General features: G+C 50.3%; 1 protein-coding gene across 1 annotated transcript in view; it reads left to right on the top strand.

The window, feature by feature from the left end:
• C10H4orf50 (chromosome 10 C4orf50 homolog) overlaps positions 1 to 20,995 on the top strand; it is an 80,305-nt gene extending 59,310 nt beyond the window's left edge. Inside the window, exons 12-14 of the mRNA XM_059274735.1 lie at positions 8,517 to 8,635; positions 8,719 to 8,862; positions 20,935 to 20,995. Of these exons, the coding sequence (XP_059130718.1) occupies positions 8,517 to 8,635; positions 8,719 to 8,862; positions 20,935 to 20,995 (324 nt within the window). The remainder of the gene's footprint in view (positions 1 to 8,516; positions 8,636 to 8,718; positions 8,863 to 20,934) is intronic.
• Positions 20,996 to 21,281: the final 286 nt, after the last annotated feature.

Below are 21,281 nucleotides of genomic sequence, written 5' to 3' on the forward strand. Positions count from 1 at the left end.
ATCCAATGAACTCAGTGTAAACTGTGACTGGAAAACACTGCAAGTGGGAAATGCTGTGACTCTATCTAGCTATGGAAGACCTAGCTTGGCAGCAGGTGCCCCAGTGTAGGGTCCCTGTATGCTCTTGAGCCCTGGGGCCAACAGGGACACTTTGTTTCTGCTGTGGGGCAAAAAGGGAGGACTGGAGCACCTGTCACTAGCCTCAAAAAGATCGACAGTCAGTTCAGTGTTCTGTTTTGGCTGAATGCACAGCGGCATAAAGTTTAAAAATGCCAAGTCCTTTTACCACGGCACCATGCCATCTGTGATGGCTAGATGGGTCTTCCTACCTGAGAGAGTGAACTGAGATTTCCACACCAACCAGACTTCTGGGTGTGTGTGTGTGTGTGTGTGTGTGTATGTGTGTGTGCGCGCGTGCGTGCGTGTGCGTGTGTGTGTGTGTGTGTGTGTGTGTGTGTGTGTGTGTAGTGTATGGGATCTTCACTCCAGAGCAAACACCCTATCTCCCACTTCATCTGTACTTTCTAAGAGAGAGCTCACGTGGTGTTTTTTGCTCTGTTCATCAGCAGTAGGGACTGTTAGCTAGTTCTTCTCTTTGTCCAGGACACAAATTGTGTGGAACTCAGGAGCATGCCAGCCATGTGGCCTGGACTCCCAGTGGATAGGGCCCACCCAGGGGCCACTCTAGCTCTCACTCTGCCCCTGGGGTTTCTTTTCAGTAGGGCTTGAATCAGCCCTGGCCAGCCACACATCAAGCCACTCTCCTCTGTCTCACTGGACTAGGACCAGACTCTCGCTCCCACCATGAGCTCTGCTAGGCGGCCAGAGAGGCGTGCTCACTAATGCAAGAGGCTTTGCTGCAAGCTTTTCTTCTTGTTCCATACAGGCAACATGAACACAGAAGTGGATTTAAGCAGGGGATCCAAGGAGATCAACACTGTAGCTCACAGCCACACAGCAAACTAGGAACATGTTTGCATGCCCTCATGGGGAAGGCTAGGTTCTGGAGCAGGCCCAGGAGTAATTCTCTATCTGCTGGTCCAGATGGGCTGTAGATCAGTAGTATCTGCTCTGTACTGAGCAAAGCTATTGCCCACACCCTACAGGATGATTCTGGGGAGGGTTAGATGATGTGTTGTTTAACGTTCTTAAAATGCCTGGTGCTCTGAGGTTCTCAAAGCTTTCGTTGGCTTTTCTAAAAGCTTTATGGGAGGGGACAACTGGAAAAATGGGCTCGTATATATTAGGGGATGAATTCAGTTGGTACTGCTGACAGAAACGACCCAAAGATGAACCTGGGACTGAGAACAAGAGATGAGGAAGGTGATCTCTGCAGGGAAGTTGAAATATCACCTGGCTATGAAGAGCAGCAGCCCTACCTCTGACTGCAAAGCACCTGGGTATACAGAGACCACCCAGTCTACACTCCTACATTCCTAAGGAGTGAGGGGGAAATCTGTGTTCAAGAGAGGTAGGCGGTTCCTTGATTCTCAGTTCTGCATCACATCACACAGAGCAGCATCCCTCCAGAATCCAGTCTTGCCTGGACCTGCCTCTTACTTTCCCTGTGTCTAAAGTATCTGCTGCATCCTGTAGACACATGCAGGACAACATTTAAAGCCTATGAACACTCAGGAGACTAGAAATCAATCGTGTAAAAGCCATCACAAGCTTCTAGTCTTCCAGGCCTGGGAGAGCCCAGGGCAGCTTGCTCACTGTGGGGTGGCTCCTGTGTAACCCATTGTCATTGTAACAACCCTTAGTGATGGGACATCTTTGGTACTTCCACATCCTTCATGAGAGGGTAGTACAGAAAGGTCATTGCATGGGATGTTCCCATGTCTCACTGACTCCTGTTTCTTCAGGAGCACAGACAGATGGAGAATTCCAAGGGCATCCTTTGGGCTGGGCCTACCTGAGTCACCGTTGCATGTAGCTCCCATGTTCATTTTGTGCCCCGAACTGCTCACTTCTCTTGCTGCTCTGCTGCTCACAAGGAGCTCACAGTGAATCTCATTTTCCTTCTACTTGGCTTCCAATTCAAGCTGCTGTCATCACCAGGCTAGGGACGAACTGAGGAGTCTGAGCTCTTGTTTCTGAAAAGCACACGTGTCACATTGGGCATCAGAGTCAAGCAATGAAGTATTAATACACTTGCTTCACAAAACAGTGTTCTTATGCCTAGCTGGATATCTGGGTTGGGGATAAAGGAGTGTTTTTTATGTAACTTCTAGCCTTGAGATGGCACATATCCTAGCTTGGAAAAAATGTCTGCTGGTAAAGAAGTCAGAGGCCTTGACAACATCCATACCCTTTGCATAGGTAGAGGCCTCCCTCTACTAAACTAGATGATGAGCCTGGAGTTCCTAGCTTCTTGTGTATTGGAAGCCTTAAATTAAGGCCCTTGGACAAACTGTGATATAAATAGCTGTGGTGGTGGGAATGAAAATGGCCCCCATAGGCTCATAGGGAGTGGCATTATTTGAAAGGATTAGGACATGTGACCTTGTTGGAGTCAGTATGTATTTTTGGATGAAGTTGTCACTGGGGATGGACTTTGAGATTTTAGAAGCTTAAGCTTTGCCCATCACCATTCCCTCTTCCTGCTGCCTACTGATCCAGATGTAGAACTCTTGGCTCCTTCTCCAGCACCATGTCTGTCTGCATCCAGTCTTGCTGTCTGCCATGATGACAATGGACTAAGCCTCTGAACTGTAAGCCAGCCCCAATGAAATGTTATCCTTTATAAGAGCTGCTGTGATCATGGTGTCTCTTCACAGCAATAGAAACCTTAACTAAGACAGTAGCTCAAAGTTCATTCTCTGACACGGCATTATTCCACAGCAAGACTGATTTGGAAAGCCTCCATTTTTATAGCTATAAAAGCACCACCATGTTGAAAATCTTATTTTGCCAGGATTTACAAAGAGAGCTAATGGGAAAGTGCACATGTTTGTGGTCACCAAGTACTTAGCCATCCATGTGATTTCTGTGGGGGATGGGGTGGGGACGGACTGTGGTCCTTCATGGTTCAGAGAGCATTTGGATGCTCAGGCTTAATGAGTGCCCCGCCCTTCATCCTTTCTACTCTCCACATCCCTCTGCTCAGAAGTCCTGCTGGATGTTTGCCTTGTTGGCTTCTCCCCACCGGTGACAAAGCATCTCATAACTAGGTGCTTTGTAGCCTGGGTCAGACTGTGGCAGCTCATTTACCACAGCCTCAAGCCACCAACCCACTGCTCACCATTGCTTTGCCTGCCAGTAACAATCCACTCGGGTTTCTTGGTCACTGAGACACAGATATAGCTAATTGTACAATGTGTCACGGTCTGACTTGTAATAGAAAATTATCAGAAACGGGAAAAACATCCAATTGCATTAAGAAAATAATGCTCCAGCACGACAATGAAGCACTGTTTCATGTGCCCCTGAGTACCGAGAGCTGTATGTATTGAGGACCATCTTGGGATGTGGGGACCCAGTGAGGAAGGAGCTGTGGATAATGGCTCCTGCGATGATAATGCTGGGGGAAAGGTAAAATGTTGAGTGCAGAAGCCTCCCACAGCTTTACAATCTCAGCTCTGTTAACACACAGCCCCGGGAAGGTTGACTCAGTGTTTATTTTAATCTGTTTCCCCAAGTGTCTCGAAGGGGAACCTAATACTTACTCGGTGGGGAAAGGCAGAGCAGCTTTAAAAGCATCTGCCATATAGACTTCATTGAGCTTCTGGGGGTGTTGTGTCTGTGTATCGGAATCACCGACCCTTGGGGAGCAACACAGCCACCCCCTGTGAGGCTGACGGCCTGAGGTTGCAGTGTATAGAAGCATTTGTGCCCACAGCGCTTCCTGCAGGTTCTCAGGGAAGTCTCCATCTTTCAGTTCTCATCTATATCCCCACAAGGACCTGCTCCTGCTTCCATGAAACACTGAGCAACAAAGGCCATTTGTCATCTGCCCCACGTGCTCTCTGGAGACCCAGAGCTCAGCTGCGGCTGGCTGTCGTGGCTGTCAAGCTGATAGCTGTCCTGTGCATGTGTGTCTGGATGTGTAGGGATGTATATGTGTGCCCACAGAGGGCTCCGTTCAGCGCTTTCACCTCTGCTCTTACATGGGGAATGCCCTTGCCGCTCTGATTTAGGACCCTCCCATGATAGATATTCAGTGGATGGAACATGAGCACTGTCCCAGGGCCTTTTGTGACCGAGTTTTATTTCTGACTTAATGAGCTTCTCTGAATTCAATCATCATGTGTCTCATGAACACTTGCCATTTATAGATGGCTATAAACATTATGTCTCTTAATATCGTGAGTTCCATGTGTTAATTTCAGCTTCGTGTTTGTGGGCCCCTCAAAGGAGTTGGAACTGGGACTAAGAGAGGAGTGGGGCTGGTCCCACAGTCCACCCGGGGGCACAGAGCAGGACTCAGTGGCAACTCTGCACGGCAATTGCTGGGAGGGAACCTGGGCAGCGGAGGAGTTGGGCAGTGCACCTGAACCAGGGTCCAGGAGGAGGCCCCACTCAAGCTGAACTGGGAGCTTGGGAGGTTGGGATTAGTAGTCCAAGGGCCAAGACAGGAAGACTAGACGGCTGTGTAGAGCAGCGAATGGGCAGCTATGGATGGAGGAGGGCGAGGGCTGGAGGACCCTGCTTTTGAGGAATGGGGGGTCTACTGTTGTGTAGCTTCCTTCTGACCCCCTGATGCCTGAGCTATGGTTCTCATGCCCAGCGGGCTGCTTGGGCAGCTGAGGTAACACTACTCCCTCCTAGTCTCTCCTGCAAACCCTGGTCCTGCTTGTTGCTTAAAGTAGTCCACACATCTGATGAGCAGACAGACACACATCTGACGAGCAGACAGACACACACACATCTGTTGGTGGCTGCTTCTTCCCTCTGCACAGAGCTAGCCAAGGAGAGGCTGAGGAGCAATTCCTGAATGAGGAAATAAGAAATTAAAATGAAATGAAGCAGTAGGAAGTTTGTGGAGCAGGAGAGTGTGGAGGGATGAATGTGACCGCGGGTGGGAGGGGGAGGTGGGTACTGAGCTCTCGCATGACAGGGGTCTGGGCTGGTGCTGTAGAAAGCAGCTGGGAGGATGAGGGTAATAGGGGAAGGTGGATGTCCTTTGTGCTTAGAAACTGGGTTCAGTCAATTCATCTGGCATTTTCTGTGGATCATAAATATGGTCTCCCTGCCTGAGGGCACAGGCACTTTGCTGGCTGGATGCTTTTAAACCAACGGAGGTCTACTATTTCATTTCAATTCTTGTGTTTGTTTTGTTCTTCTAAGACAGAGTTTCACTTTGTAGTCCAGGATAGCCTTGAAGTCATGGCAATGCTCCTGCCCCAGCCCACCCAGGGTTGGGATTATAGAGGTAAGGGACCAGCAGTATGTGGTTGAGTAATATTTATGGGTAGATCCTGGCTCAGCGGTCAATTCTTCAGTTGCTGATCATTTGAGTTCTTTCCATGTTTGGCAGTTATGAATATTTAAGTTACCAGATTGACCAAATTCCACCTTCCGGAAAGACACACAAACAGAGCACACCCTGGGGACTCACAGTCGTCACCACCCCACTCTTCATCCATGCACGGCTCAGCCTTCTCCATGGCCAGGGATCCCAGTGGGCAGTGGTCCCTAGACCCCTTGCTTCACTGTCACAGCCCTCCTTGTGGGGTCTCCACGTTTGTCGTCATGCAAAGGACTCTCCCTACAGCTGGTCTCTTCGTCTCTTTCCTGGTTCCTAAGCCTTCCCTGCCAGCTTCCTTGCCTCCATAACTCCAGCCAGTCCCTGCTTCCCAAGGCCAAGGTCAAGTGGTGGTACTGTCCTCACCTCGCATCCAGTGTCTCTCCTGGTAGACATGGCTCCAGAGTCAGAGATCACTCTGTTGACTGTGGGCCCTTTGCCGTAAACATTTGTAAGGGGGCAGGTTGCCATAGCAACCCACTTTTATGATGACAAGATACAGTCAGCCTTCAATAACAGAGCCCAAGCTGGATATGGTGGCACAGGCCTGTATTAGAACTCAGGATGTGGGGGTGGGAGAAACGGAAGTTCAAAACTATCCTCAGCTAAGTAAGGAGGTCAAGGCCAATGGGGGCTATGTGAGCACCTGCCTCAAACAAGTGAATGTAGGACCTAGTGACCAGCCCTGCCACCTTCCCCACCATGCCACTCCGCCCACAGCCTTGGGTTGAGTCTGTATCTCCAGTTCTCTGGTCATAAGCTGAATGGTCATCACTTCCTCAACAAGCTACAAGGCTCCCTATCCTTCCCTACCTGGAAAGGACGCCTCATAATAAAACATGGGAGCTTGGAGACCATCACCCCTCCATAGTTCACTCAGCCTGATCAAGCTTCTAGAAGCCTCTACTCAGCTGCTCTGCCTTCTGCTCCTGCTCCCTAGGAGTTTCCTTCTTGCCCCCCTATCTTTGGGAACACTGGGAACCTCTTCCATTCCACTCCACCCTATCCCCGAACTCTTGACTGCTTTTCCAGACTCATCTCACACATACATTTAAGCACCTTAGCACTGAACTACATCCCCAGCCATATTTTTTTCTTCTAGGGAGGATCTTAGTTATTCAAGTTGGCCTTGAACTCATGATCTTCCTGTCTTATCTCCAACCCCCCACATCAGTAGCTGGAATTATAGGCCTATGCCACAAAGCTGTGGTTAAAACTGCTTTATACAGGTTTAGCAGACTGTCCTCTTCCCTCCCCTCCATCCCCATTGTGGCGGCTCCTGTTGGCGCGGGAGCAGAGACCCAGATTCCAACTCTGTCTAGCCTCTGATTTCAACAGTGCTGACAAGGGCATCCACTGTTCTTTTTACTTTCTTGTTCCAATGACCCTAATGGTTGAGGCAGGCAGCTGGGAAGGGTGGTGGTGGGTGTCATCTTCAAGGCAGAACTACAAGGATGCATGACCTGTAGTTGGTCCAGTGGCCCCTCGTTTGGGCCCCAGCCCTGGACTACAGGCTCCTATAGTTTATTAGACGCTCACAGCTTTGCCTTACAAGTAACTATGATGCCAGTGGGTGAGATCTGTCTCAGGCTGGACCCAGGATGAGGTGGAATCTTGGGACAGAGCCCCCTCCTGGCTTCCAAGGCCCCTATCTGGAGCTCACACTACCCAGAGCCTGTTTCTCCACTTGCCTGCTCAGACTGTGTCCCCTTGGGCCTGACTCAGCTGTGCTTCTCCTTTATCCAGCCTTCTGCCCCAGGGTGGTTCTACCAACCTCTCCACCCACTTCTGCTGGCACTCTGCCTTTCTTTCCTTGTTAGCTGTGAATAAGATGATAGAACATGCCAAATGCCAGGTTCTGTGCTTGGCTCGGGTGACATCAGTTGGTGTCCTGTATCATCATTATTATCACTGTCCTTACGACCTCTTACAGTCAGACAGACCCAGGGTTGAGTCCCAGCTCTACTCTCCTTTGCTGTGGCCCTCGAGCCCGATGCACACCTTTCATGAACATCAGATTCTCGTCCAGAGTCAGTAGTTATTGAATTTCCTGGCATTGCTGCTTGGCTATGCAAAATAAAAAAAAAATAGCAGCTTCTGTAAGAGTTCTAGTACTTAGAGACCACAGAGAATGCCAGGCCCAGCCCTCCCTGCAACAGGCAATGCCCTGGCTACCATCCAGAAAGTAGCTCGTTCACAGGTCCCCATGTACAGAACTCCATGAGTTCCCAGGGAGATAATGTGTGCAAAGTGGTTTGTAGATGCTCAAGTACTCTAAAATGTTTATGATGATTATTGCTAATTAAAATTTAGGACAGCCTGGAGAGAGGCAGGGAGTGAGCTACAGATCTGCCTGTCTCCTTCGGAGGGTCTTTTAGAGACGTGAATGAGAAAGCCGCATGTGCGAAGACAGCCTGTGAATGACTCCCAGGTCCTTGTCCTGAATCCTCACCCAAGCCTGGAATATGTGATGAGTAGTCACTCCAGGCACTTCCTCATTTCCTTGCTTATCCTCAATGCCATTGCCTGCCCAGTGGGAGGTACTGAGCTAACAATGGCAGCTGACCTCCCAGCAGGGAGTATTACCAACCATGGAGCATCTCTATGGGTCTTTGTAAAGGGAGCATAGAGTTAGTCATTGATTCTTGCCTGGCAAGTTTTCCAAACATCAACTCTTGGGACAGAGATGATGAGAGGATTCTTGTTGTCCAATACCGGTGTTGGTCACTGATAGTCAGGGCATCCTCTGTGGCTCCTGCTAACACTCTGGGCTCCGAGGGCCTTGTCCTCACCAACCTGTCTCTCTTGCAGCCATGCTGCCCTGTCATCTTCCAGGTTTGCCTTTCCTCTGTGCTCCCATCCCTCCTGTGACCAAAAGCTAGTCAGCTGGGGAAGAGGCTCGGTTGCCACCGCTTCCAGATGCTTGGTTTCCATGGGGAGACTTTTTGAGTAGGGCCACAGAGATAGTATCTTTCAGATTAGATGGGAGCTGAGCCCTGTTCCCCAGCCCCCCACAGACACTCTACTGTCCCTTTTCCTTTCCTCCCAGATCCTGCCGCCATCTCCGGGATGGCTTTTTTTTCCCTGGGAAGTGGAGGACATGCTTGTCCCAGTGAGGATCAGTGGGAAGTGCTGTTTGAGAAGCCCCAAGCCTCCAGCCTTGAGGAAGTCTGTGGCACCTGGGGATCTGTTTCCCCACTCAGGCACGGGAACATGGCCTGGCTCAGTGATTCTCAGTCCTGGCTGCACAGGAGGAAGGTGGAGCTTCACCAGACAGCATATCTGAGTCCCTCAGGACACTCTGCCCACCTGGCCTGCAAAGATATGATTGACACTTTCAGAAACCTTCAAGCAGGAGGTGTCAGCACGCTGCCAGGCATAGGGGCCCCAGCAAGGTAACTGCAGGGGACTGCTATAAAGGGGGATAAATTAAACTGAAGTCACAGAGGCTGTCTAGCAGTTTCCTTAGGGCACCCTCCAGATGTGCAGGCGGCGGGGGTGGGCTCTTCCCTCCTCCCTCTCTGGCTCCCCCAGCAAACACCCCAGGGCAAACATCACACGCCAACTCTGAATCTAGCACAGCCTGAGCTCCATGCCTCCTTGGCACCTGCCCCCACACGGAGTGTGGTCCTGGGTCGTGTCCTTGGTCAGGAATGTGGCTCAGGAGCGAATTACCCCAATCTATACATGTGACATTGAACCTACTGCTCAGTGCCCCATCCAACCTTCCTGAAGTCGGAGTCTAGAGTCTTCGCGTCCTTTCCTGAGCCAATGCTTTCCTGGGCTGCATAGTAAGTGGGCATGGTGTCCTGTGAGAGGATATCTCTTCTTTCACTTGTGGCTGAACTCTGGGGTCTCCTGTGTGGTCGTCCCCTGATAACATGGCTAACCATGCAGTTTCTTTTTCAAATGCTGCCCTTTCCTTCCAAGCATCTCCCCCAGAGCCACAAATCATTTTCTCTTAATCATCATCTGTGCCCCTCCAGCCCCAGCTCTCCGATGAATGGCCCGAGGCCTCTCTTTGCACTCTGTGTGATTTTGCGGCTGCTGCCCTGTGCCTGGGCTTCTGCCAGGCTGCAATGATTTATGGGAGTTGGTAGAGGCCCAGTGACTCCCAGTGACCTGTGCAAAGCAGGGCTTGTGGTGAGCACAGTTGAAATGCTGGGATGCTCGATAATTAAATACCTTGCTGGGGCTGGATGTATGCTTTCCAGGCTCGAGAATGAAATGCTGTAGCTCTCAGGGGAGACTGGGCTGAGGCTGCCAATGCTCTGGCTTCCACAGCTCAAGGTCGTTGTTCTTTCTGGATGGATCCCTAACAATTTTTGCTGCTGGTGGTGGTTTTCTTTTTCTTTCTTTCCCTTTTCTTTTTTTCCAATTAGGCTTTTCTGCATGGAACAGTTCAGGTTCACGGATATATTTGAGTTTAAATGAAAGATTGTCTAGTATTTGCAACCACAGGCTGGCTGAGCAGGGCTGCATGAGAAGGTTGCCTGTCAGCAACTGTCAGGAAATCTCATTTTAATTTCTCCTTCCCTTAAGGTCTCTGGGGTGGTGATAGGGCTGGTGCTCTTGGGGACACCTGGGTTACAGAGAAAAGGAACATCTGGATTCCAATACTGATATGCCCTCTCCCAGCTGGATGGCTCTGACGAAGTTACTTAGAGTCCCTGAACCTCACTTCTTTATCTAGAACTCAGGACTGAATTTAACAGGCATCACAGAATTAGAGAACTTTGTGGAATAATGTGTGGCCACCAGCAGGACAGCCCTGAGGCTGTATCCCAGAAGTGCCCTTCTTTGACTGAACTATTCCTTGTCAGGCTAATTCCAGTCCTGACCTTGTATCCTCTAGCCTGTGGGACAGAGGCTTTGGGGCCATGCTGCACCCCCTAGCCAGCCTCTACTTCAGTCTTCTGCTCTCCTGGGGACGTGGGCACCTGCCTGTCCAGGAAGCAGAACATCCCAGTGGTTTTCTGTGGGCTTCTCAGAGGGTCCTTGGCGTCATGTTCTGTTGTTACAGGAATGACTTCAATCCTTACCTGAACACTGGCTTCTCTGCCTTCTGCCTCACACTTGGCTCCTCCTCTTGTACCTACCTGCATGCACATACTGACTTCAGCCTCTATACCTGGGGGAACCCAAGCTGTGACTATTGTGGAGGAAGGAGTTGCTTTTGCCCCGGAGTGCCATTGCCCGGAAGATACCCGGGTCCCCCTTGGTGTCTCACAGAAGCCTGTGCATCATATAGCTTGCGGGAGGGAGGAGACCAGAGATTGGTTCTGCTTTACTCTAAGCTCTGCTTTGTTCTCCGCAGTGGGTGGAGCGTAGCTGCATGGCTGTGTCAAGCGGCATAGCTCCACCCCTCTCAATGATGATTGGTCGGCAGCCGGAAATCGACCGACATCAAGCCAATCAGAACTCTTGCAGGATCTGCCCTTCTCAACTACCTAGAACTCCAAACTAACTGGAGCTGGGCAGGGTGTTCTGAGAGGAAAAAGAGCCACAGGCCAGAGAAAGAGGGTGGAGTGGTTGGTGGGCATCTATGGGACAGGACCTAGTCACAGCCTGAAAGCCTAACTCTACTCAAGGTAGTCCATCCTCCCCTGAGTTTGGACTCAGTCACAGGCGGCCACATTGTATGGACATAATATAACTGGTGTATCTCAGGAAAATATATGGTTCCAGGGCTGGAGCATTCCCAGAAGATGAGTTAGTGTGGCCCAGGAGGAGCATTCGGGAAGAAGGGGAAAGAGGATGGATGGGGATTAAGGCACCTTCTCAGGGCTTCTCGGGCACCTCCCTGATGCTGCCCACCGCCTAGCTGGCCTCTGCTTCTTAGGCTCACTGCCTTCTGCGTGCTCGCACCTCCTGGAGTATCGCCCCACGGTTACAAGGTGGCTGCTGCAGCTTCAGGCTTCCTATGTCTGAATAGGAAAGGGGAATGCATACCTTTCCTACAAGTCCCTGGTGTTACCTTGTTTCTCATTGGCCAGAATGGCCATTATTACTGCTCCGTACTCTTTCTTTCCTGACGGGAGTATTTTCCTTTTCAACATCTCAGATAAGAGGCAGCTGGGGAAGCAGGCTGGAAATAGCTGTGAGTTGGCACGCAGACTGTCTTTTCCTGGTGGTGTAACAACACTCAGCACTATAAAGAGCAAGGGCCTCCAAGTGGCAGAAACTGGCTAGGACTAGAGCTCAGGCCGTGGGGCTGGGGCAGGGTGGGGAAAGGAACTTGATGTAGTGATAGCCCCAGTTTAGCGGTGGGAGGGACTGCCTCTGATTGCACCTTCTGGAACCTCCAGGCTGGCTATTTCCTGGAGGAGGTCAGGGTAGCCAGACAGGAAGCAGATGAGAGGCGCTCATATGCTCGGGCTTGTTGATGCTGCTGGCAAGTATAGAACATAGAAAGGGATGAGATGGGCGACAGACACTATGGAATGTGTCCTTGTCGGACTGGGAAGGGTGAAGTGGCACCGCTTTCTGACTCTCAATATCTTGGGTGTGGCTTTTATTTGCAAACAGGCAGATTTCAGGCTGTGTGACTCACTCAGGTGTATAAAACAAGCTCGAGTTTCCCCGCACCCGAAGAAGATCAAGAATGGATTCCTTTAGGATTGTAGAATAGGATAGATGCCAGACTGTTGAGCAAGTGAAAGGAATAAGTGTCATTGCTCACGTTCCTTTAAGTAGGTCCCCTGGCATTGGAACAGAAGAAGCCACAGTTAACATTTGCTATCGAAAGCTTCCAGTTAGAAAAACCGAATTTAAGGGATGTTTACTTTGTACAGGAAAAAAGAGAAAAGCGGGTAAGAAGAAAACTGAAATTCATAAAAACAAAATCACTATTAGTGTCTGGCCTGTGCCATTTTTATCCCCACATGTACGTTTCCTTGTAATATTTATGGCCATAATCGATGCCCAGTTTTATGAGCTGCATTTGTCGGATCTGGATCTCATAGCCATTCCCCCTGTGGTCAGTGTGGTGTTCATATGCTTCACCTTTCATGGTTGCATAACAAAAAGCTATTTTGACCCCTGTGACCCAGCATTGGGCCGTTCTTTTATTCTGTAATAACGGCATGCTTATTGTTATTATTTATGAACCTGCCTTTGTAGAGAGAAGCCTGTTTCTGGGAGGTAGTCCTAAGAGACATCCATGCCTCATGCCTTCGGCTGGTTCAAAACTGTCGACCTGGGACAGGAGTGGACTTACAAACTCAGGGCGGGAGAAAGCCTTCTTTGTGTGTTCCCTCTTGGCGGCTGCAGTTTGCTCATAATGTCTATGGGCGATTTATTGCCTCGTTTCTAGAGGGAATCGATCTGCCCCCGCCCCCCCGCCCTGTGTAATGTAATGAGATTCAGAGCCCCGCCTCTGGGACAGACCCATGAATTAAAGTAGAGCTTGGAGAAGAGGAGAGTGGAAGCAGCCCCATGAATCTTGCTATTGATACACAGATTAGGGCACGCCGGGAAAGGAACACTCTGTCTTTATCTTTTCAGTATCTCACTCTTCAGAGAGCTCCCAGAGACTGAAGAGCAGTTCACCTGGTTCATAGCATGAGCTCTCTCCCACTGCATACCAGTTTGTCGGCCCCCGTGTCTCATGAACAGTCACTGTGGGTTTGCACTGCTGATGGAATTGAACTTCAGTCCCTGTACCAGGGAGTCCCAGCTCAGATTCCAGTTTGGTCACTCACAGAGGCCTCTGAGAGTCAGCTTCTTTCAACAGCCTTTGTAGGTAGGGATTATCACTCTCAATTTACAGATGGGGAAACTGAGGAAGGACGTGGCTCTGGAGCCTGCCTAAGGTCCTAGGGGTAACAAACCTGGAGTTCCTTATCTTCAATTCTTTATAATGTCAGGGATTTGTGGAAGAGGTGGCCTTGGCGGGGGTGGGGTGGGGTGGTGGTGGGTGGTGGTGGTGGGGGGATGGCAGAAGATTCCCTGTAAGGACACCTTTCGTATTCAAGCCAAACTGAATCCCACCCTCGACACCCTCCTTCCTAGGGAACCCACATCCCAGTAGCCTGGAGACCCCACATTGTTTAGACTGTCCAGTCTCAGGCTATCTCAGGCTGCTTACTTTTCCCTTGCGTTTCCCACTCATCTAAATTGGAAGATTAGAAACCCTAATAAAGGCTTTCTGCTGCTGCTCCTGCCTCCTGCCTGACCCTGGTGCTCCCCATGTGCCCCCCTCCCTCTGGGGAGCCATGAGTAATAGCCTGCCTTCTCAGGCTGCTGTCTCTGTGTCTGTGATGTTCCCCTTGGCTGATTAAAACTCCTGGGCACTTTACCGTCATGCCTCTGATAGAAGGGCACATGCATTTTGTTTGTTTGCTTGTTTATTTTGGAAATTTGGAGAAGTTATAATAAAATACCTTTTGTGCTTTTCTTCATAGAGATATATCTGGTGTGGTTATGGAAATATTTTGCTCAAGACAGTTTCTCCCTATCAACTTTTGAAAATTGGTACCCCTCTTTTGTTCATTTGCACACTCGTTCATTCTCTTACATATACAGTCTCCCCTAATGCATGCATACATGCAAACATATGCATACATAGAGGGGTGTGTGTGTGTGTGTGTGTGTGTGTGTGTGTGTGTGTGTGTGTGTTACCAACCCTCCAGTCATGTGGTTGGCTCAGCATCATCAGTGATTTCAGTTTAGGTCAGATCACACCTGAGAGTCCATTACTAGGCCTGTTCCAACTCACACTGTGGTCCAAGAGCAGCAAGTGGCCCATGATCTGCTGACACTGTAGCAGGTGAATGGACCACCTGGGTGAGTGAGCAGGCAAAGGCACCCTATTTGATGCTCTGACCCTATTTGAAAGAAGCACAAGACAGCCAGAGTACCATTAACTGGGCTCATCATGGTGTCTATAGAGGGCCCTTTCTCTGTTAATGGTCCCCAAGTGGCACATGGAATAGTCTTTCCAAGCCTTCACACTCACCTTAACATGGCTCACTTTAATTTTCCTCATAGGCTGGTCTCTCAACAGGGAGAGGTGGACAGTGGGGCAGCTTGATACAGGTGGTAAGCTGCCCATCAGAAGATAGGAGGGTTTGAGCAACCATGTGTAGCTAAAGCTTTCCTGGTTCTGTTCAGCTCCTGCGGCCCTGTGGCTGGCCACTTGGACCCAAGTAAACACATAGAGACTTATATTACTTATAAACTGTATGGCCGTGGCAGGCTTCTTGCTCTCTGTTCTTATATCTTAAATTAACCCATTTCTATAAATCTATACCTTGCCACGTGGCTTGTGGCTTACCAGTACTTTACATCCTGTTCCTCATGGCGGTGGCTGGCAGCGTCTTCTGACTCAGCCTTCCTGTTCCCAGAATTCTTCTCTCTGCTTGTCCTGCCTATGCTTCCTGCCTGGCTACTGGCCAATCAGCATTTTATTTATCAGTCAATCAGAGCAACACATTCACAGCATTCCCAGCAACCATGCTTTATGGATATTCAGCCAGAGGGTTCTGGATGTAAGAAGTAGATGGTTATAGTGCGTTTTCAGCTTGGGGTGCACTTAGAGTTCATCAGAGCCACAGATAAACAAGGGGCACTGGGTCCCTCCCCTGTGGTTGGCCGCTGCTTGTCTCGGGACTCTGAGGATGGAAAGGTACAACTGCCTGAGCCCAGATCAGAGAAGTCGTGAGCCCCACGTTATTCATAAGATAAGGCTGTGTCCTGAGCCAATAGGATGGAGAATCTGGGGATAGGGCATGTCCTGCTTATGGGGAAAGAGGGCAGAAATTTCTTGAGATGGAGCCTAAAAACAAAACAAAAACAAAAACAAAAAAACCCCACTGTTTTATACCAAATCAGCATGAGTGTCACTGTTACCCTTTTTTCTACACTGGTGTCCCTTTCTTCAGAATTGCATATCAAAAACTGCTTAGTTTTCATTAGTCACTTGCATTTATTATCATCTTATTTCCAACATGGCTTTGAGAAGGGCCAGCAAACTCCTCAAGTTCACCAGATAGAAGGGGAAGAAGCCCACAGTTCTGCAGGGCTGCCTGTTGGCAAAAGGGGAAGGTGCCAGCACTTTCAGGTGTGGTGGGCGGGACCAGACATCAACTGACCAGTCAAGAGCAGCTTACAGGGATGAACTTCATTTTGATTCCTCCTGAACCCCCACAGAGCTTCCTGCCCATTTTTGGGTACACAGAGGTGTGCATGCAACCCGGCTCTCACTCTAAAGGGGAAATAATAGGTCATTTATTCTGAGCCAAATTCAGGTTGCCCCAGATAACACATTTCTCCATGGAAGCAGTTTTGTGAGCTTTTGTAGTCGCAGAATAAAAGAAATCCGCAAATCAAAGCACCAAATACAGTGGCAGGAACGATGGCTGGGCAGTTTCTGCTGCAGGTCTCCAGTGCTATCTGAAGACAGTCTTAGCTTATCCCAAAAGGTTTTCCCCGACAGTCACAAGGATGTTAGGTCAGACAGGGAGGTGGGAAAGAACAACACAGCTTTTGTCTGGGTGCTTGCAGGTCATGGAGTTCTGGATAAACGTGGGCCAGAAGTAAGGTGGAGAGAGTGTTGCCTGGAGAATCTGAAACTGATTTTGAGTTTGGCTACCACTATGGGGCCTCTTGCTCTTTGGGGGCCTGTTTCCTGAACTACCTATGGACAGATGATTCTGAAGGTGGCCCCATAGCAAGAACTTCTGTTCATTCACACTCTGAGATTCACACCAACACTGTTTGTAGCTCAGTGCAGAGCAGAAACACCCAGATACTTGAATACAGGAATTAAGGACCTGATGGAGTAGACAGGGTAGAGACTTAAATTTTGAGGCCTTGTATTTGGGGCTGGGTGGCAACCATGAATCTTACGTTTGATTTCCATCATTTGGCAGAAAAATGCTGTCTGTTGCCCAGGGAAATGTCTTCAAACCTGCTGCCTCAGAGGGGAGTCTCCTTAAGTTGACCTGGGTTAGCTTGTTTAGGACCCACCCTGTTCATGCTTCCCCGTGAGTGGTTTCTCTGGGGCTTGAACTGTTCTGTGTGTGTCTCTGTGCCTTACTTAAGGACACCAGTCCTGAGGTCTTCCAGGCCCCTTCAGGCTCCTAATGTCACCACTGCCTGGATGAGCCTGACTGTATGGTCACAAGTGAGGGTAAAGGTACATGTGCATCTTAGGGACCAATAACATTCTGGGTGTGACAGCAGCCCAAGGGGAGGCCAGACCAGGCAGGTGCCCGAAGTGCAAGCTTCTGGGATGGCATGCTTCGACCTGCCAATTCTCTATCCTAGGACACTGGGCTAACTCCTACATGGTGGGTTTCTAGGGCAGGGGCCTCTTGAGTGCTCCCACATGATTCTCCTTGAACTCCATGCTCCGCCCCCTACCCATGTCCCTATCACTGTCACTATGGAGGTTGGTGTGCCTCTGTCCTAGGAACTGCAAGCACTAATCCCCAGCACGCAGCCGTGTCCAGACCCCGAGCTGAGCCAAGCATTCAGTGACCACGCTGGAGGTGGCATTCAGGGGAACACTGGAAGAACTGGTGAAAATGAACAGCCTAGGAAAACCTATGGTGGCCCCAGCCATAGTGGTCAGCAGGGAGTTCAGGCATGACACGGAAGGGCTCAAGTTTGGAGGGACAGCTAGGAGAGGCAGGCAGGGCTAGACATCACGGAATAGTCTGTCTGTCTTGTGAAGGGCTTGGCTGCTTCCTCGGAGCAGTGCATTGAGAGACAAGGTGGTTTGAGGCAAGGGGATGACATCATCCTCTTTCTAGGAATTCCGGCTGCTGTGTGGAGAAGGGAGGGACCAGCCTGGGAGCAAGAGCCTGCCAGGAAGCTGTCCCCTGGCAGGAAGTGGTGGTGGCTGGGCTGAGGTTGGCAGTGTGGAGGAGAAAAGTGGGACAGAGCCCCCAAATCTGTATTTCCGGGTGCCTGCCTTCCTTTGTTGTTTTCTTTCTCTCTTTCCTCCTTTCCCTCCTCCCTTCCTCCGTCTCTTCTCCTTTTCCTTCCTCCCCCTTCCTCCCTCCCCCTTCCCTTCTTTCCTCCCCCTTTCCTTCTCTTCCTCCCTCCCCCTTCCCTCCCTCCCTCCTCTCTTTCCTCCCTTCCCCTTCCTTTCTTCCTTCCCTCTTCCTCCCTCCCCCTTCCCTTCCTCCCTCCTCCTTCCCTTCTCCCCCCCCCCTTTTCTCCTTTCCTCATCCCCCCTTTTCCTCTCTCCCTGCCTTCCTTTCTTTCTTTTTCCTTTCCTTTCATTGTTTCTGAGACAATGTCTCATACTGTAGCTCAGAATGGCCTAGAACTCACCATTTAGGCCAAGCTATCCTTAAACTCATGGCACACCTCCTGCCTCACCTTCTGAAGTGCTGGGATTCCAGATATGAGCTCCTGGCTGCTTTCCACCTGTCAGCAGCTCAGGTCTGCTGGGGTTTTCACTTGAGTATCACAGTGAGAAAAGCCTGAGAGAGGCCAGTGACAAGGCCACCCCATGTGTCCCCATTGAGATTCATGACCTTGTGGTCTGGTGGAGCAAATGGTGCCAAGGGCAGGCATCTATGCCAGTCTCCCATCAGGCTGCATTCTCTTGTGAAGGAGCTGTCTTCACAAGGGTCTGGTACTAAGTAGGACATAGATTACTGTCCCCATTTTTGGCCTCATTTCCTGGTACCCCAGGGCTTCTCCCTCCGCATTGTGTGGTTGCCTTCCTGCCTGAGCCTCCACCATGGTCTGCTCACACAGATGCTCCTCCTTCTGATGATGCCCTGAGGCTGAAGGCTGGTCTCATGTCCAAGCCTGGCGTGCTGTCTTGCTGTACTGAATCACCACACCTCAAGGTTTGGTGGAACCTCAGATGTCCCTGGATCAGTGTTTACCCCAAAGTACAAGTCCTCCTGACATTCACAGCCACCACGTAGGACGCTCTCTCCTTTTCACAGACTTCCACCTGCCATCTCAGGTGGCTCTTCCAGGTTCTTCCCCCCTCCTCCCCACTACCCGGTACAGTTTGCTGAGCCAGCGGTCCTCAGGGGCAAAAGTATCTGGGCTTTGTTTATCTCACCATTGACCATGGCCTAGAGGACACATTAGGCACGTAGTAGGTATTTAATAAGGAACAGATGAATGAGTGAGTGAATAGGTAAAAGACTGAGTGGGTGGGTGAGTGAGAAAGCTAGTGAGGAACAGGTCAGCCAGTAGGCAAGTGGTCAGCTCTCACTGTTCAAAAGTCTTGGGCCCTCAGCTGGAGCAAATCCTGTCAGTCCATGTCCAAGCTTGTTCCCTCTTCCTACAGCCACTTGTCACACAGTGGGGCCACAGATCCTCCTCTCTGTCCATCAGGCGCTAGATTCCACTCCACCAGAGGGCCTTCGCACTCTGATGCCTGGGACCCTTTGCCTTGTTTTTCTCCATGGCCAGGTCTCTTTTGTCACTGGGATTTCAGCTCAAATGTCACCGCTTCAGATCTCTCCTGATGATGCAGTCTAAAGGACTCCTTTCCACACGGCTTTTTATCTCTCTGCTGTTTAGCCTGTTGAGAGGGGTCTTATATAAGTTATTCCAACTTTTCTCTTTACAGGGGTGTGCAAGCTTTCTCTCTCACAAATGCACGTGTGTGTGCGCGCGCACACACACACACACAATGACTGTTGTGGGCTTCTCATTGTAACATCCTTTCTGGAATCCAAATTTCCTCCTGAAAACGAACCTGTGAACATCCCACATGGACTTAGGAGGTGACCCTATGGTCTTCATTAATCCTGGGACAGTTATGTGTATTTCTCGGTGAATACAAGATCAATGTGAGAATTTAAGCATTAACCCCGTGTGTAATGTAAGCAGGGGTGATGTTGTCTTGAGCATGATGTCACTCAGCCTCTTCTAGGACAGTGTTCTGTGCTCAGAATGGAACCCATCTCAATGCAGTGATACCCAAGTACAAAGTACTGAGGCTATGAGATACAGGATGCTTGGGCAAGGAAGAAGTGTGGGGTCCTCTAGACGTACAGACTTCTGCGATCTACCTCATTGACAGGACCCACAGAGCTGTGAGCATCCCTAGGACCTGAACACTTCTGAGTTCCCCAGAGACTCTGATGGGAAGAGAATTCTGGCCCCAGAGATCTTACAAGGTCAAGGTTTTGCACTGAGTTTATTTTTGTCTCACTCCCTAAAAAATGTGATAAAGTGCACAGAAAGAAAGCTATAAATACATTTTGAAAAGCAAAGCAGTCTAAAACCACCTACACACACACACACACCACACACACACACACACACACACACACACACACACACACACACACACACACACCAGTCTTCACGACAGGACTGGGGCACTGAGGATGATGCTGGGAATGTCACAGTCTTGTGAGTGACACAGCCACAGAGTACGTGCTCCCGCTGTACAACTCCATAGACCCTCAGCATCACAGCAAAGCTGGCCTCGGTGACAGCAGCTGTGGGGCTGGCCGCGGAACTGCACAGGGATGCTGTGCTCTGGTAGGGTGTCGCTTTTCAAGGATCTCCCTCTGGGCTGTCACACTGCCCAGATATTTGAGTGGCTCTGGCAGCTTCCCTGTGGGGCTCCCCTTGGCAAGCTGACTCTCCAGCCTGCATTTCCCCAAACCCACACAGTTTGCACTGTCTCCCGCCTCTTGTGTGTGCTCTGCCTAGAAAGACCTCTATCCTATAGGTCTCTGATATCCTGCTCAGATATCAGCATCTTCAGGCATTCTCCCAGCCCCACAGCTTCCTCTCTTATTTCTCCTTCCTTTCTGAATCCTCATCATGTCCAGGCCTGTGCTGGAGCTCCCCCAACACCCCTCCCTCCTCGTGCCACACAGCCCCTCTGTTCTCTGTTCTCACCATACCGGCTTCTCTCCACAAGACCCTTGCACAGGCTGCCTGGCAGTCCCCTCTCACTCACGTTCCTGCTCTGCTACCTCCATGGTTCCTTCCTGGCACCGGCAGTAACTGTCCTGCTCCAGTTACAGCTGAGATGTGCACACTTCTCTTTGTCCCCTCCAGCTCACTGGGACTGTCACAGGGCAGTCTGTAACTTCTGAGTCTGGCACCAGGCCTGGCAGAGGCTAGGGTCTGCTAACTCTGTTGACAAAGCAGTAAACACATCCCTAAGATCCTGTTTCTCTCTTCCTTCGGTCAGTTCCCAAACCTTCTTTGGGCCATTGGCCTCTGTGAAGGCCTCATGAACACTAGAAAGCCTGTGTGCACCAGACTTGGTCACGTGACACTTCCATATGGCACCCCTGGCTCACAGACACCCCAATAAAGAGGCTGCTCTCTGGAAACACTAAGCAGCTTCTTTTCCCAGAGTGAGCAGCTGGAGAGTTGTCCTGCAGGCCCTGTGCACGTGGAGATACAGGACAAGACCCCAGCAACCCGAAGGCTGGCCCGTCTGGACAGCTCTCTGTGTAGCCATATGGGTACCCTGCTCTCTTCAGAGACTCATCCTCCTGCTTTCCCTGTTGCAGGAAAGAAGACAGCACCATCAGGCACATCACGCTGGAAAAGATGAACGGCTGTCCCAGATGACCAGTGGAACAGAGGTGGCCCTGTGATTTACGGTCCTTTCAAGAGCTGAGTTACAAGCCGCGTCACCACCCCCTACCCCAGTCATCGTGAGGGGATGTTTCTCTCTGCACAAGACCAGTGAGAGCCCAAGAAGCCCTCAGAATTGCCATGGAGCAATGGCAGGATCCTGGGATTTGGGGTTCCCAGGCTGGCTGTGTCACTTGCACAAATGACTTAATTTTTTGGATGTCTCCTTCTTAGCCTGTTTGGGAGTCTTTCTGTCTATCTGACAGTCATGTATGATGGT

The sequence above is a fragment of the Peromyscus eremicus genome, chromosome 10 (genome assembly GCF_949786415.1).
Source record: "Peromyscus eremicus chromosome 10, PerEre_H2_v1, whole genome shotgun sequence".
NCBI lineage: Eukaryota > Metazoa > Chordata > Mammalia > Rodentia > Cricetidae > Peromyscus > Peromyscus eremicus.